This window comes from Notolepis coatsorum (genome assembly GCF_963971535.1).
Source record: "Notolepis coatsorum genome assembly, contig: SCAFFOLD_3012, whole genome shotgun sequence".
Lineage (NCBI taxonomy): Eukaryota > Metazoa > Chordata > Actinopteri > Aulopiformes > Paralepididae > Notolepis > Notolepis coatsorum.
In genome coordinates this window covers 1-16,575 of record NW_028172711.1, presented here as the reverse complement: position 1 = coordinate 16,575, position 16,575 = coordinate 1, and the positions used below count along the sequence as shown (strand labels likewise).

The 16,575-nt window shown below is 45.3% G+C and overlaps 1 protein-coding gene across 1 annotated transcript; it reads left to right on the top strand.

The window, feature by feature from the left end:
* Window positions 1-598: 598 nt before the first annotated feature.
* LOC311247987 (transformation/transcription domain-associated protein-like) lies at window positions 599-15,757 on the top strand (the record flags this gene model as incomplete). Its single annotated transcript, XM_084338956.1, has 7 exons — window positions 599-811; window positions 2,272-2,481; window positions 4,037-4,183; window positions 6,234-6,353; window positions 10,921-11,208; window positions 15,112-15,249; window positions 15,645-15,757. Coding segments are annotated over 7 exons (1,229 nt in total), but the record flags the coding sequence as incomplete, so codon positions are not given.
* Between the last annotated feature and the right edge of the window lie 818 nt (window positions 15,758-16,575).

The following is a 16,575-nucleotide window of genomic DNA, read 5'->3' as shown; positions in this document are numbered from 1 at the left end:
TCTGACTCTCGCTCTCGCTCTCTCTCTCACACTTGCTCTACCCATCCATCCATCTCTTCCTCCCTTCCTCCTCCTCCTCCTCCACCATCCTTCTGTTATGTCGAATAGCACCCACGACGCCCATTTGCCAGAGCTGCGGAATGATCTAAGAATGATGACGTTGGTTATTACTGTGTTTAATGTGGAGCCGTTAGTGGTTTTACAGCCCCGGCCGTCTAGTCTCCCCATCACAGACACTTTACTTCCTATCTAAACATCCAGTGGGGAGCGGCCATCTCCCGCTCCCTCTGTGACCCCCCCCCCCCCCCCCCCCCCCCCCCATCACATCACATCAAAACCTCCTATTCCGCTTCTCATCCAGAAGTTTTGACACGTCGCGAGTTCTAACAGAAGAGACTATATTTGTCTCGTAATTCTAGCTGCGATACTTGGGTGGAAAATTAATGATCGGGTCCCGGCGTTGTGTTTGCAGTTAATTAATTGCTTGTGTGATAAATTAAATGACATTCAGCTTCGGTCTTGTAAATTAAAAAGAAAAGTTTTTTTGACTTTGTGTTTTAAAATTTCTTTTATATCCTCTCCTTGTCACTTGTTTCAGGACGAGAGTCTCTCAGGAAGTGACATCACGTCCAAGCTGGAGCCGGCCTTCCTGTCGGGCCTGCGCTGCGCCCAGCCGCTGATCCGGGCCAAGTTCTTCGAGGTGTTCGACCTCAGCATGAAGCGCCGCGTCTACGAGCGCCTGCTGTACGTCTGCTGCTCCCAGAACTGGGAGGCCATGGGCAGCCACTTCTGGATCAAACAGTGCATCGAGGTGCGCCGCTCAGATACCTCTCTCCGTTTAGCATTTAACCCTTTGTATTTGTATTTATTAACAGTTAAACAAAAGTAAAAACAATACATACTAAGTTATAACTAGGGATGTCCGATATTATCGGCCCGATATCGGCTTTAAAATGTGATAACGGAAAATATCGGTATCTGTTTTTTTTTTTTTTTTTTTTTTTACATTTCTATAACCTTTATTTACACAGGCAAGCAAGTAGGAACAAATTCTGATTTTATTTATTGTCAAAAGTATGCATAATGTTGTGTTAATTCCACAACAAGAGATACCGGTATGTAATGTTAATTACCTGAAATTATTCCGTTTTTGGGGGGGGAAACCCTGCATATATAGGTATCGGTTGATATTGGTTGATATCGGTATCGGAAATTAAGAGTTGGACAATATCGGTATATCGGTATCGGTAAAAAGCCAATATCGAGCATCCCTAGTTATAACCATATTGTGAAGGAGAAGTTAGAAGCTAGAGAGGCTTATCGAGAACTTCCCCTGTTTTATAAAATCAAACATACAAAAATATACATGTTATAAAATACCAGAATACATTCAAAAGATACGTGTTAATACAAACATACCTACACACAGTACACACATGCATATACTGTATACTGCGTACATAATAATATATAACAGCCCACCCAACTGCCTACAAACCTACCTGCCACACGACAGCCGGGTTAACCCTTTCACTGTGACGATACTAGACGGTTAGCCCTTTTACTATCACACAACCGACGGGCGATGCTCCATCATTAGCATCATTAGCGCCGCGGTTGTGTGATAGTAAAGGGTTAACCTTCTGTGTCGTGTGGCAGTGAAAGGGTTAAAAGTATTTTCTATTTAGCGTTAAAAAGGTTGAGGTGTATGTTTCCTTTGTATCTTTTTCTCAGGGATTGCACCCCGTGTGAACGTTTGAGCCGATACTGTTATCTTTTCTCTTATGGCCGATGACCGATATTATGATGCTGATATGATCTGTATAAATGAAACAACTTTCTATGATGATCACACTTTGTACATACTATTTATACTGAAACAATGTTGTGCATCATATGCAACATTACCCAAACACACACATAACATAATCATCAGTTGTTCACATCATCTGACCGATGCGATCAATAAAACTATCACCAGCCATTATATATTTGCCGATATATTAGGGCTGCACGATTAATCGATTTTTAATCGAAATCGCGATTTGGAATGATGCAATTATCAAATCGCCAGGCCTGCAATTAAAAAAAAAGAAAAAAGAAAAGAAAAAAATTTACATTATTTGTGTGTGTGTGTCTCTCTCTCTCTGTGTGCGTGTGTGTCTCTCTCTGTGTCTGTGTGTGTGTCTCTGTGTGTGTGTGTGTCTCTCTGTGTGTGTGTGTGTGTCTAACTCTGTGTGTGTGTCTCTCTGTGTGTGTCTCTGTGTGTAGCTGCTCCTGGCGGTGTGTGAGCGCACCAGCAGCACCAGCAGCACCAGCAGCACCTCCAGCACCATCGGCACCAGCTGCCAGGGCTCCATGCTGCCCTCCATCACCAACGTCATCAACCTGGCCGACAGCCACGACCGTGCCGCCTTCGCCATGGCAACGCACGTCAAGCAGGAGCCGCGCGAGCGGGAGAACAGCGAGACGAAGGAGGAGGTGAGAGAGGGAGGGAGGGGGGGAGAGAGGGAGGGAGAGAGAGAGATGAGGGGAGCGGGGGGGAGCGGGAGGGAGGGGGAGAGAGAGAGGGAGGGGGAGGGGGAGGGAGAGAGGAGGGAGCGGGATGGAGGGGGAAAGAGAGAGAGATAGGGGGGAGAGAGAGAGGAGAGAAAGGAGGGAGAGAGAGAGGGGGAGGGAGAGAGAGAGGGGGGGGGAGGGAGAGAGGGAGGGAGGGGGAGAAAGAGAGGGAGGGGGAGGGAGGGGGAGAGAGAGGGAGGGAGGGGGAGAGAGGGAGAGCGAGAGAGACTTCAGAAGACACAAACACACAAACCATGATGCATAGAGAGACGTGCTTTGTCTCATAAATTAGCACACTATCCACCGCGGGCAGCACAGCTCTCCACACGCTGCGCTCCTCAGGTCCTCAGGCCGACACCAGTCAAGTGTTCTCATGCGTCACGCTGTCCGTCTCCTCCCAACATCTGTTAACGCCGGCTCCTAATCCCTCGCACTCCACACCGCAAGCAGCTGAACGCTTCTGGAAACCTTTGCAAAACGCCAAGGTTTAAAAACACAAAAGAAAAAACTAGAAGCAAAAAAAAATAACAAGAATAACTCTTAACTCATTCACTGCCAGCCATTACTGGGCCACGCTTTGAAGATAGGGGTGCGTCACCTTGTTTGTAGAGCTATATCTATATTATAGCCATGGAGACAATACTGTGGTCATTTGACAGTCCGTATCTTCTGTCGAACATGCAAAGAAGAATACATTTTTTCATGTATACGTTCACGCGTTATACCGTGGTCCGGGCTAATTCCTGAAAAGCTGAGTTATAGGGCGCTACGTGAATTCTGATAAAAGCATTGGCGTTTCAGACACGCTACTATTTCCAAATCAAATGTATATAATGGGTATTATGTTTCATCATGAATCCATGAAAGGGGGGGTGGTGGGTCGTTTTTTGATGCTTTGATCGCCAGTAACGGCATTCGTTTTGAACACCACACACGCTGATCAGCTGGATCGATGTGAAAACATTGTAGGATCAAGGTGGAATTGACGTCAGATAGTCCTTACCTTTGATCGGGGGTATTCCAAAAAGAATATTCCAATTGTCTGATCGCGATTTCCAGTATTGGTGTCCATCGGGTCCCCGACATAATCCGGCACAACACGTGCATCAAGTGTCCTGGACATGATTTAATGTGATCGGGGTGAACCGCTCGGCTGGCCTGGTCCAAAATGCTCCGCCCGGAGGGGCTTAGACGTAACGCACAGTCTGGAACAGGGTTTACTGCACTCTCAATACTGCCACCTAGCAGGATCTGGTCGGTACTGCACCCGCGGGGTCCCAGTATGCCTTTTTAACGCTAACATATAGGTCCGTGACACTGAATAGAATATTAAAATCGGGGGAAAAAAGTAAAACTGACCAAACACGTGTATATATATACGCGTGGACGGCGCAGATTGAGTTAAGGGACATGTTTAACGCCGTCCTAATGGAGGCATGTTGGTTCTCTCTGTGTTCCTCGCCTCTGCCCTCTCCAGGACGTGGAGATAGACATCGAGCTGGCGCCCGGTGACCAGACGGCCGTCCCCAAGACCAAGGAGCAGGCGGAGAGAGACGCCGGGAACCAGCTGCACATGCTCACCAACCGCCACGACAAGTTCCTGGACTCGCTGCGGGAGGTCAAGGTAAAGGAGGGTCCCTCCTCTGTCCCTGGGCCATCCCAACACGGACCCCCGTTTGGGTGATTTGTTAAAGGAAAACTCCACATTTTTGGGAAATTAGCTTATTTGCCATCTACCCTGGAGTTAGACAAGAAGATGCATACCTTTTTCTTCTATGTGCATGCAGTAGGAGTAGGAAGACGTGCACCGTTAGCCTAGCTTAGCGTCAGTCACTGGAAGTAGGTTCCTCCATTAGCCTAGTTCCAAACGCCTTCCTACTCCTACTGCATGCACAGAGAAGAAAAAGTTATGCATCTTCTTGTCTAACTCCAGGGTAGATGGCAAATAAGCTAATTTCCCAAAATGTTGGAGTTTTCCTTTAATGTTTTAGTCCTAGTAATGGTGTTAAGTTAGGGCGGTCAAAACTTTCTGCTGTGCCGTAATCAAACGGGAGCTCCGCCCACAATAATATTCAGAACGAAGTTTCCGCTCCTTCGGTTTTCCGGGCCACTTCCATCATAAAAAGTCGAAAAACCCAGACGATTCTTTCAATTGGTAGAACAAACGACCACTCCTATTTTCGGTCAATGATTTGTTGGAGAAATACTTCCGTCAAAGTGGCGTACTTATTCGAATTGCTACTCCCCTTGAATAGGAGCCAACAACAAGGTTTTTTGCATCCAAATGTTGCCCCAAGTCTCGACCCGTGTGGAATCGGATTATTCTTTCCTTTTGGGACTTTTGAGTTTTTAACCAAAAGGCGATGGGTGCGCCGTCACCTATTAGGAAATCAATTATGTGGCCAAGCGAGTATTCTAATGTTTTGATTTTTTTTATGTTGCAGTAGACCATCTCACAAAAGTGGAATAAGCTATTTAAATACATTTTGGTCCTACCAACGATTTGAAAATACATATGTACTGTATATATATAATACTGTATATATATAAAATACATATGTACTGTATATATATAATACTGTATATATATATAAAATACATATGTACTGTATATATATATATAAATACTAGTGCTGTCAATCGATTAAAATATTTAATCGCGATTAATCGCATGATTGTCCATAGTTAACTCGTGATTAATCGCAAATTAATCGCATTTTTTTTTTATCTAACTTAAACGGATATTTTTCAAGTTCCAAGTTTTAATACTCTTATCAACATGAGAGTCAACAAATGCTTGCTTTGCATCAAATTCAAAACAGAGTGATGCACAAAATAACTTAAAAGAAAATAATAATTTAAAACAATGAATAAAGTGTGCATGAAATAATAGGGGAAAGAAAACGTTAGGAACTTGTTACGTTCACCCACACAAGGGCTGAGTAATCACACACCCCCCTCTCTCTCTCACACACACTCTCCAGCTCTCTTTCTCTCTTGCCCCTTCCTCATCTCTCTCACCCCCCCCTCTCTATATATATATATATCTCACACACACTTCAGAAATAAACATAGTATCAATGAGAGCATCAATAATACACCCGAGTGAAGTCTAGTAAAAAAAAAAGTAGAAAAAAAATCTTAAAAGTTAATCGTGAGTAAAAAAAAAAATAGTGGCGTTAATAGAATCGGGCGATAGCGCGTTAATACCGCGTTAACTTTGACAGCCTTAATAAATACATATGTACTGTATATATATATAAAATACATATGTACTGTATATATATAAAATACATATCTACTGTATATATAAAATACATATGTACTGTGTATATATATATAATACATATGTACTGTATATATATATAAAATACATATGTACTGTATATATATATATATATATATATATATATATATATATATATAAAATACATATGTACTGTATATATATTCTTTTTTTTTGGTGCCGGCAGAAAAAGGTGTGACCTCCTCCCCACCATGAAAGACGGGCTGAACTGAAATCCATAGTGAATGTATGAGAACCTGCGTGGTCATGATGTCACACCAGGGCTGTTGTTTCCTTTAATCACATCCTCTGTTCAAACCGCGCTGGAGCAGCAGGAGGACGGTGCTGGTTGTGTGTGTGATGTCATCGTCCTCTCCCTCCTTCTCAGACGGGGGCGCTGCTGAACGCCCTGGTCCAGCTGTGCCACATCTCCACGCCGCTGGCCGAGAGGTCCTGGGTGCAGCTCTTCCCTCGCCTCTGGAAGATCCTCTCCGACCGGCAGCAGCATGTGAGTCCACTGACGTTCTCCTAGTCACTAGAGCAGGGGTTCTCAACTGGTCTAGCCTCAGGACCCAACATTTTCCTTAGTCATTAAGTCGCGACCCACATTTTTTAACCACTATGCTTTATTTCAATTTTTTTATTTTATTTTTTGCAGTAATACACAATCTTTCATGCACGGTTAAAAACATGAAATAAACACAAGAAAGTGCAACAAAAGCAACTAGGTCTAAAAACCCAATGAAATAAAATTATAATAATAAATAATATATCCTTCTTAGCAGACTTCTTAGCTTAACATCCCAGGGAACTAATGGGATAACTGGGGATGTTGTTTGCTCCTGACAAGAGTCTCAAAGTCTGGGGTGATGGTAGACAAAGCAACTCTGAGGTCATGCTCAATCTGTTCCTCCGCTCTGTCTTCAGCTGGACCAGAGCTGAGAAGCCACTTTCACAAAGATAGCTAGTGCAAAAAAAATATTATATATACAAAAATGTTTTTTTTTTTTAGTCCACTGGAGTATAGTCCACTGACCTTCTCCTAGTCCTAGTCACTACAGAGTATAGTCCACTGACCTTCTCCTAGTCCTAGTCGCTACAGAGAAGCTCACATGCTACTGATTGTTCTGGGAGCTTGAATTAGTGTCTTTGTCTAAATTTGATTTAGGCACGTGTTCCTGGAATTATGTGGAGGTTCTATTGTATTCAGACGCCCACTTTGGCTTTTAATGAAACATAAGTGTCTTGTGGCATTTTTGGATTCACCTGCCACTTTGTCAGGCAGAGAGAAGAAAAGAGAACGCCCACTATATACTGCATTCAGACTGGCAGAAACGAGAACTCTCACTATAATAATAATAATAATACACTTTATTTGTATAGCACTTTTCATACAGAAGTTGGCAGTTCAAAGTGCTTCACAACAGTGAAAAATATAGGCATAAACGAGCATAAAAAAAAGATAGAGGTAGCAAGGTAAGGTAAATCAGTGTTTCACATTAGGATCTAGCGTCCCAATAGGCCTCTCTCTGTTTACAGTTTCATTCAGTAATAACAAATAATAAAAATAGAATAGACAGGGCGGCTACGTGGCGTATTGGGCAAGGCGCTCGCCACGAATGCGGAGATGCTGGGCTCGCCTGTTCGAGCCCAGCGCTCCACATTGCTTTCAGTTTAGCTGGTCGTCCGTACTAATACACATTGGCCGTATTAGGGGGTGGGAAACTGATGGGTGGGGATCGGGCGTTGTGGACAGCGACTCCTACAGGTCGGTTGGTGCGCCTGCGCAGTAGAATCAGGAAGTGGCGGGGGCAGCGTGAGCCTCCCACGCGTTACTCCTCGCCACTGAGAGATCGAGCTGCGCAGGTGAAAAGATGCGACTGCTGTTACCTCAAGTACCGGAGGGGACTTGTGCTATGTATGACTTAGTCCACATTGCAGCCGGCTTGTGGGAGGCAAGAAACAGCGTTCGTGACAGGGGAGGGTTGAATAGACCTGTCTCAAACCCTGCCCCTTTTCTTGATCCTCCAATCACAGCTGTCGCTTACCTCTGACTTCCTCGTACAAACTTTGGGACAGAGGTCATGTGACTCCTCCCCCCTCCGTGTCATCACTCATCTAAACTGACCGTCACACTCCCGGACACAGGTCACTGCCTCCCACCACTACATACACACACACACACGCACACACACACACACTCACACGCACACACACACACACACACTCACACGCACACACACACACACACTCACACACACTCACACTCACACTCACACACACTCACACACACTCACACACACTCACACACACTCACACACACACACACACTCACCCACACACACACACACACACACACACACACACACACACACACACCGTACATGTGCACGCTATTTTCTACTCTCTGCTCCTATTGTGGCATACTTACAAATAGAGAGAGGAGACGGCACGACACTCACTTAGTATCGAGAGAAAAAATAAATATATATATATATTTATTGATTAAAAACACTTTGGTCTAACAATCCTTCCAATCAGACAATCAGCAATAGGTAAATGACCATTTATTAGGTCAATACTATTGAATTAAGGATAATACAGACCAAACGGGTGCCTACAATCACTGTTAACGAGTGCATGGAATCCAGCTAGGGGCGGGGGGGGGGGGGGGTGTACTTACACATAGCCTGTTTATTCTCCATCTGATACACACATACGCACACACACACACACACACGCGCGCAAAATACCCACCACCTCCTCTCCTTTTGAGGCGTCAGTTATGAGTGACATAAGCGGACAGCTACTCTAACCTCGTCGAACCCGATTCTGTCTTAAGAGCGTCCATTACCGTCTAATCAGGACAGATTCGCTTAGGCTAAATATGGGGGAAAAAAAGACTAATGAGTTTAACGAAGCAGATGCCGGAGTATTCAGAGTCGCGCGTTTTAAAAGCTCTCAATGTGAAGTGATTGAGCCATTAAACCCCCTCCTCCTAAAAGGCGCTGGAAATAGAGGCGTAAAGATTATATATTTTTTTAAATCACGTCTCTTAATGATGATGTTTTCATTCCGCGGCGACGGCTATGAAGTCACAAATAGGTCACATATATTTATTCTGATGCGTATCGGAGCTTATAGCGTTTTCAGGCCACCCCGGCGCGCGGCGACCAAAATCAATTTATGTGTGGGGGGGTGGGGGGGGGGGGGGGATGGGAGTGATTATTGTGGCTCAGGCTCGATGTCCGTATGACTGATTATCCCGCGGTAATGGATAGGATAGCGATTTTCTGTTGGTTCAGGCTTTAGTTTGACACATGGGCCCTGTCGGTCCTCCCCCAGCCACATCGGCTTTGCCCATTATCCCGTGCTAATATTGAGATTGTTATGAAAATTACGTTTTCCTCGTGGCCGGTATCGTTTTTTTTTTTCCGTTTTTCCCCGCCCCTGTTTACGAGTAAACCTGTGGGTTGTTGTAGGAGAACGGACAGGATGCTCGGTTTGCGTGGTGTCTGTCCCAGACGTCCCTGTTCTCTCTCCCGCTGTTCTCCTTTTTTTTTATTTTAATTTTCACTTAATTCCATTTCACCTTCTCAACTCTGCCATTTCGTGTGAAATGTATTGTGTGGCGTCCTCTGCGTGACACATCATCCACTGCACTGCAGATACAGTCAGTCAGGTTGGTGTGGTGTGGTACCCCCCTCTCTCTACTTCACACTCTCAACCTCCATATCTTTCTCCATCTCTCTCGCTCTCTACTTCACTCTCTCTCTTCCCCTATATCTTTCTCCATCTCTCTCTACTTCACTCTCTCTCCCCCTTATCTTTCTCCATCTCTCTCGCTCTCTACTTCACTCTCTCAACCCCCATATCTTTCTCCATCTCTCTCTCTCTACTTCACTCTCTCTCTCTCTTTCCCTTATCTTTCTCCATCTCTCTCGCTCTCTACTTCACTCTCTCAACCCCCATATCTTTCTCCATCTCTCTCTCTCTACTTCACTCTCTCTCTCTCTTTCCCTTATCTTTCTCCATCTCTCTCGCTCTCTACTTCACTCTCTCTCTCTTCCCCTATCTTTCTCCATCTCTCTCTACTTCACTCTCTCTCTTCCCTTATCTTTCTCCATCTCTCTCTACTTCACTCTCTCTCTTCCCTTATCTTTCTCCATCTCTCTCTACTTCACTCTCTCTCTTCCCTTATCTTTCTCCATCTCTCTACTTCACTCTCTCTCTTCCCTTATCTTTCTCCATCTCTCGCTCTCTACTTCACTCTCTCTCTTCCCTTATCGTTCTCCATCTCTCTACTTCACTCTCTCTCTTCCCCTATCGTTCTCCATCTCTCTTCCCCTATCATTCTCCATCTCTCTCTACTTCACTCTCTCTCTTCCCCTATCTTTCTCCATCTCTCTCTACTTCACTCTCTCTCTTCCCTTATCTTTCTCCATCTCTCTACTTCACTCTCTCTCTCTCTTCCTTTATCTTTCTCCATCTCTCTACTTCACTCTCTCTCTTCCCTTATCTTTCTCCATCTCTCTACTTCACTCTCTCTCTTCCCTTATCTTTCTCCATCTCTCTCTACTTCTCTCTCTCTCCCCTTATCTTTCTCCATCTCTCTCTACTTCACTCTCTCTCTTCCCTTATCTTTCTCCATCTCTCTATTTACTTCACTCTCTCTCTCTTCCCTTATCTTTCTCCATCTCTCTCTACTTCACTCTCTCTTCCCTATCTTTCTCAATCTCTCTCTATTTCACTCTCTCTTCCCCTATCTTTCTCCATCTCTCTACTTCACTCTCTCTCTTCCCCTATCTTTCTCCATCTCTCTACTTCACTCTCTCTCTCTTCCCCTATCTTTCTCCATCGCTCTCTCTTACTTAACAATCTCTCAACCCCCATATATTTCTCCCTCTACTCCACACTCACTCACTCACTCACTCACTCACTCACTCACTCACTCACTCACTCACTCACTCACTCACTCACTCACTCACTCACTCACTCACTCTCTTTCTCACTCACTCACTCACTCACTCTCGCTCTCTCTCTCTCCCTCTCTCTCTCTCCCCCCCCTCCCCCAGGCCCTGTCGGGGGAGATGAGCCCCTTCCTCTGCAGTGGCAGCCACCAGGCCCAGAGGGACTGCCAGCCCAGCGCCCTGAACTGCTTCGTGGAGGCCATGTCTCAGTGCGCGCCCCCCATCCCCATCCGGCCCTGCGTGCTGAAGTACCTGGGCAAGACCCACAACCTGTGGCTGCGCTCCACGCTGATGCTGGAGCAGCAGGCCTTCGAGAAGGGCCTCAGTCTGCACAGCAAGCCCAAGCAGAGCACCGAGTTCTACGAGCAGGAGAGCATCACGCCCCCGCAGCAGGTAGGGATCTGGTGTTCACTAGGGATGGGTCACCATGAGGGGGATCTGGTCTTCACTAGGGCTGGGACACCATGAGGGGGATCTGGTGTTCACTAGGGCTGGGTCACCATGAGGGGGATCTGGTGTTCACTAGGGCTGGGTCACCATGAGGGGGATCTGGTCTTCACTAGGGCTGGGTCACCATGAGGGGGATCTGGTGTTCACTAGGGCTGGGTCACCGTGAGGGGGATCTGGTGTTCACTAGGGCTGGGTCACCGTGAGGGGGATCTGGTGTTCACTAGGGCTGGGTCACCGTGAGGGGGATCTGGTCTTCACTAGGGCTGGGTCACCATGAGGGGGATCTGGTCTTCACTAGGGCTGGGTCACCGTGAGGGGGATCTGGTCTTCACTAGGGCTGGGTCACCATGAGGGGGATCTGGTCTTCACTAGGGCTGGGTCACCATGAGGGGGATCTGGTGTTCACTAGGGCTGGGTCACCATGAGGGGGATCTGGTGTTCACTAGGGCTGGGTCACCATGAGGGGGGATCTGGTGTTCACTAGGGCTGGGACTAGGGATGGGAATTGATAGGATTTTATCGATACGATTCCATTATCGATTCTGCTTATCGATTCGATTCTTTATCGATTCTCTTATCGATACCTGATCAATTTATAATTTAAATAAATAAATTGGAAATGCAACAGAACTAAGCTGGTTAGAATAACAACATGCAACTTGACATTTCTGATTGTCATTTATTGTTGAGCCCCCATGTCAGGGGCGACAGTGGCTCGGGAGGTAGAGCAGTCGTCTGGCAATCCGGAGGTTCCCGGTTCGATTCCCGCTCCTCCCGGGCAGCGTGTCGATGTGTCCTTGAGCAAGACACTTAACCCCTAACTGCTCCCGATGAGCAGGTTGGCACCTTGCATGGTTGCCTGCGCCGTCGTTGTGTGAATGTGTGAGTGATTGGGTAAAATGTAAGGAACAAATTGTAAAGCGCTTTGGATAAAAGCGCTATATAAAAAAGCAGCCATTTACCATGTCAGAAAAATACAAAAAATAAAACATTAACTATAGCCTACACTTAAATAAAATAATGTATTTGAGATTCTCTTAAAATGTATTTATTTTTTTATTCTTAAACTAATTTAATCTATTGAATAACAGTCGTTATTCCTCTTGACTTCTGTCTCACACACACACACACAGACACACAGAGCTCCCTCCCCGGGCCCCTGTCCTGTAGGTATTGGCTTGTGTTGCTACACGGACACATTTGTATGTTGCACCATGGTACTTCCTGTCTGACGGACTCAGAGTAGAGACTTAGTAAATAAACAATCCGGCTCTTATTATATGTGAACTAAAGAGTACAATGTTTACACAACAGTCCCCACCCGCTGTTTTATTGTATTTGTACCTGTACTATCCGCTGTCAGCTGTTTATCTCTCTTTGTGAGCTTGATTAAATAGCGTTAGCTCACGTTAGCTAGCGATAGCTCCGCGGCTAATTTTAGCTCACCCTAAACTAAATCAATGACCATGTTCTAAAGCATTCAAGTAGTTTTCACTGCACATAGAAGTAGCCAAACAGCGGGAGCATTTCGGGAGCATATGACCAAAAGCCAGGCAATTTCGAGCCCTTAAGGAATCAAATAGAGTCTGCCATGGCTACATGCTAACGCGCGCAACTGTAGGAAAAACCTGGCAGCGTTAAGGGAATCGAAAGTCACAGGAGCCACACGGTTCCAGGCATCGGCCAATTAGGGAACCGGTTTTCGATTCCCATCCCTAGCTGGGACACCGTGAGGGGGATCTGGTGTTCACTAGGGCTGCGTCACCATGAGGGGGATCTGGTGTTCACTAGGGCTGGGTCACCATGAGGGGGATCTGGTGTTCACTAGGGCTGGGTCACCATGAGGGGGGATCTGGTGTTCACTAGGGCTGGGTCACCGTGAGGGGGATCTGGTGTTCACTAGGGAGCTGGGTCACCATGAGGGGGATCTGGTCTTCACTAGGGCTGGGTCACCATGAGGGGGATCTGGTGTTCACTAGGGCTGGGTCACCATGAGGGGGATCTGGTGTTCACTAGGGCTGGGTCACCATGAGAGGGATCTGGTGTTCACTAGGGCTGGGTCACCATGAGGGGGATCTGGTGTTCACTAGGACTGGGTCACCATGAGGGGGATCTGGTCTTCACTAGGGCTGGGACCCAATATTCTGTTATTAACACTTTGGATGCCACTGGTGAACATGGTCATGGTTGAATGCCAGCACCCACTTCACTGATAGCGCTCTAAACGCATAATCTATGTCTTCAATTATGGCTATGTGTCTAATCTGGCCGTCGCTTATCAATGACTTGTTTGCAGTCAACATTGTCGAAACGGATTGTTTTTTAATCGTTCGTTTCCGTTTAATAAATAAGTAAAATGAGGAAATTCGATTACAATTCTTCAGGCAACGATTCAATGCATCATGAAATCTCTTCATTTGACCACGATGCGATTCAATACAATTTTCGATCAGTTAATTCCCCAAAAAATGAATACACAAATGTGGCTGGGGGAACTGATTCACTCAGCATGAATGGACTATAGGTCAATAAAAAATCAACATAAATTATATATATATAATAATTAGTGCTGTCAATAGATAAAAAATGTTTTGCTAATTTATCTCACAATTTTCTGTAATTAATCTAGATTAATCAAGATTAAAAATAGCATTTTTCTACTTAAGACCGAAGCTTGTAACAGATATTTACTTGAGTAAAATCATGGAATGAATGTAAAATCAACACAAAGAAAGTATATTTAGATTCAAAGACTATTTTAATAGCTTTCTTTGAATACAGTTTCTCTCCTGCAGTGAAATACAAATGTTCAACAAAACCATCAACATTGACTCAGCTATAGACCTCTTTCTTATATCCGCGGCGCTAAGATTGAAGATTTTTCACCCCATAGATTAATCTAGATACATTTATTTTAATGCTTTAAATAATTTAAATTAATCTCAAGTTAAAGCATTAATTTTGACAGCCCCAATAATAATAATATATATTTTTAAATAATCTATTCTTACATTTTCAAATCGATGCAGTTGAATCGTCACCTTAGGATCGACGCGTTGCGATTGCATTGCACCCCTGATTCACAGTGGGGCTGGGAGGTGTGCAGAATATAAAGATATATCTTCATGGATCCATGCAAAGGTATTGATTTTTACTATACCGCCATCCATGATATATATACAGGGGAGAAAAAAACTATATATATACATACTGTATATTTTTAAGTTGGATCAGAAATAGCACCATGATATTTGTATTGGATTTAGATTAAAAAAAATTTATTGTCATTATACAGCGAGTATAAACCTGGGGGCGACGGCAGAGGGGTAGAGCGGTCGTCTGAAAATGGTAGATGCCCGGGACGAGCGGGCGCTTTGGATGAAAGCAGCAGCACTGTATAAATGCAGTCCGTTTAGCGGAGTTCACGTCATATCCGTTTACAGTAGGGGTGTAATGATGCGACCTCGCAACGATTCATTTCGATTACGATTATTCAGGCAACGATTCAATGTGTCGTGAAATCTCTTCATTTGACCACGATTCGATTCGATACATTTTCTATCCGTTAATTCCCCAAAAATGCACTCAGCATGAATGGACTATAATAGCAATACACACAACAACAAAAAAACATTAAAAAAAAATATATATAATTTCCCCCCCCCCCCGATTAATTTAGATTATAATCGATTCTAACATTTTCAAATCGATGCAGTTGAATCGTCACATTAGAATCGATGCATTTCAAATTAATCGATGCATCGTTACACCCCTGGTTTATAGTATCATCTCGTCCAATGTATTATTTCTTTCGTAACCCCGCCCCCCCCCTGTCCTGTCCAATAGGAGATCCTGGACTCGCTGGCCGAGCTCTACTCCCTGCTGCAGGAGGAGGACATGTGGGCGGGGCTGTGGCAGAAGAGGTGCAAGTTCCCCGAGACGGCCACCGCCATCGCCTACGAGCAGCACGGCTTCTTCGAACAGGTCCGGTCATCTGGTTTCATACATCATACATTTTCATAATGTGTATCTCCAATAATAATATGCTGTTGGTCTCCTTAGGGAGTCAATCATCTTGATTTTACTCACCCTAGTCTGACGCCTGATACTGTACTGCGTGCGTGACGTGTGTATTCATGTCCGGGGGGCCAAACGCTCCGCTTCAGACGGCGGGAGATACTAGGAGCACATGATCCCAGGACTCTGATCTATTAAAACAACAAGGGACACTGAGGCGCGTTGAAAAGACGTGAGCTTCAGGCCAACGCAGGAAGCTTGGGGCCCCAGAATCTGTTGACTGGAAGGTGGCTATGTCGCCACTTAACAGCGGAATAGGTACGGACCAAAGAAAGTAAGCTCTGTTTGTCCACCGTCCGCAGGCCCAGGAGAGCTACGAGAAGGCCATGGAGAAGGCCAGGAAGGAGCACGAGAGGACCAACGCCTCCCCAGCCGTCTTCCCTGAATACCAGCTCTGGGAAGACCACTGGATACGGTAAGGACCTCTTCTGCTATGGGGGGGGGGGGGGGGGGGGGGGGGGCACTCGGGGGCCGATCCAAGTGCTCCTGTCCATCTTCTTTGGGGACGCGCCAGTGTTGGCGATCTGTTCTGCGTGTTTTTCCATTGGGGTTATCTTTTTCTGGCTGGGAAACCCTTTGCGAGCAAACTCTAACCTTAACCAACTTCAAAAGAGTCGCCTAAGCTTAACCAGTGATAGAGCTAGGCGTTAGCTAGCTAGCAGGCTGTTAGAGGCAGAACTAGGCGTAACGTGATTGGCGCTGAGAGAAACGTCAGTGGCCAATCAGATCGCGGAACCCGAACGCGGAAGTGAAAGTGCGTTAAGGAAAATATACACGCTACCCGGCAACCTGGTCTCCAAGCGGGAACCTGCCGCTTCCTTACAATATCATAATCATAATAAGTTATCTATCAATATATCTGTATATATCAATATATCTGATTGATGATAACTGTACCCCTCCCACCACAGACTACTTCACCATTGAACCTTTCACTCAGTCCTCTCGCTCTGCCATTGCTGTGGATTTTGGCTCCTGCGTATTGAGCCTCTCACTCCGGCGACCGTCGGTTGTGTGATAGTAAAGGGTTAACCTTCTGTCGTGTGGCAGTGAAAGGGTTAAACCCAATGTAAATCTTTTCAATTTTTTTTTTAAATACACACGGGTGTTTAAATCTAAAAAGAAAATAAGTTGTTTTTCCTGAAAGATTATAACGAGATACCACATTTGCACTCGATGGTAACAATATGTCGTCTAAATTGATGATCCAGTCTCTGGAGTCTAGTCGGGTCT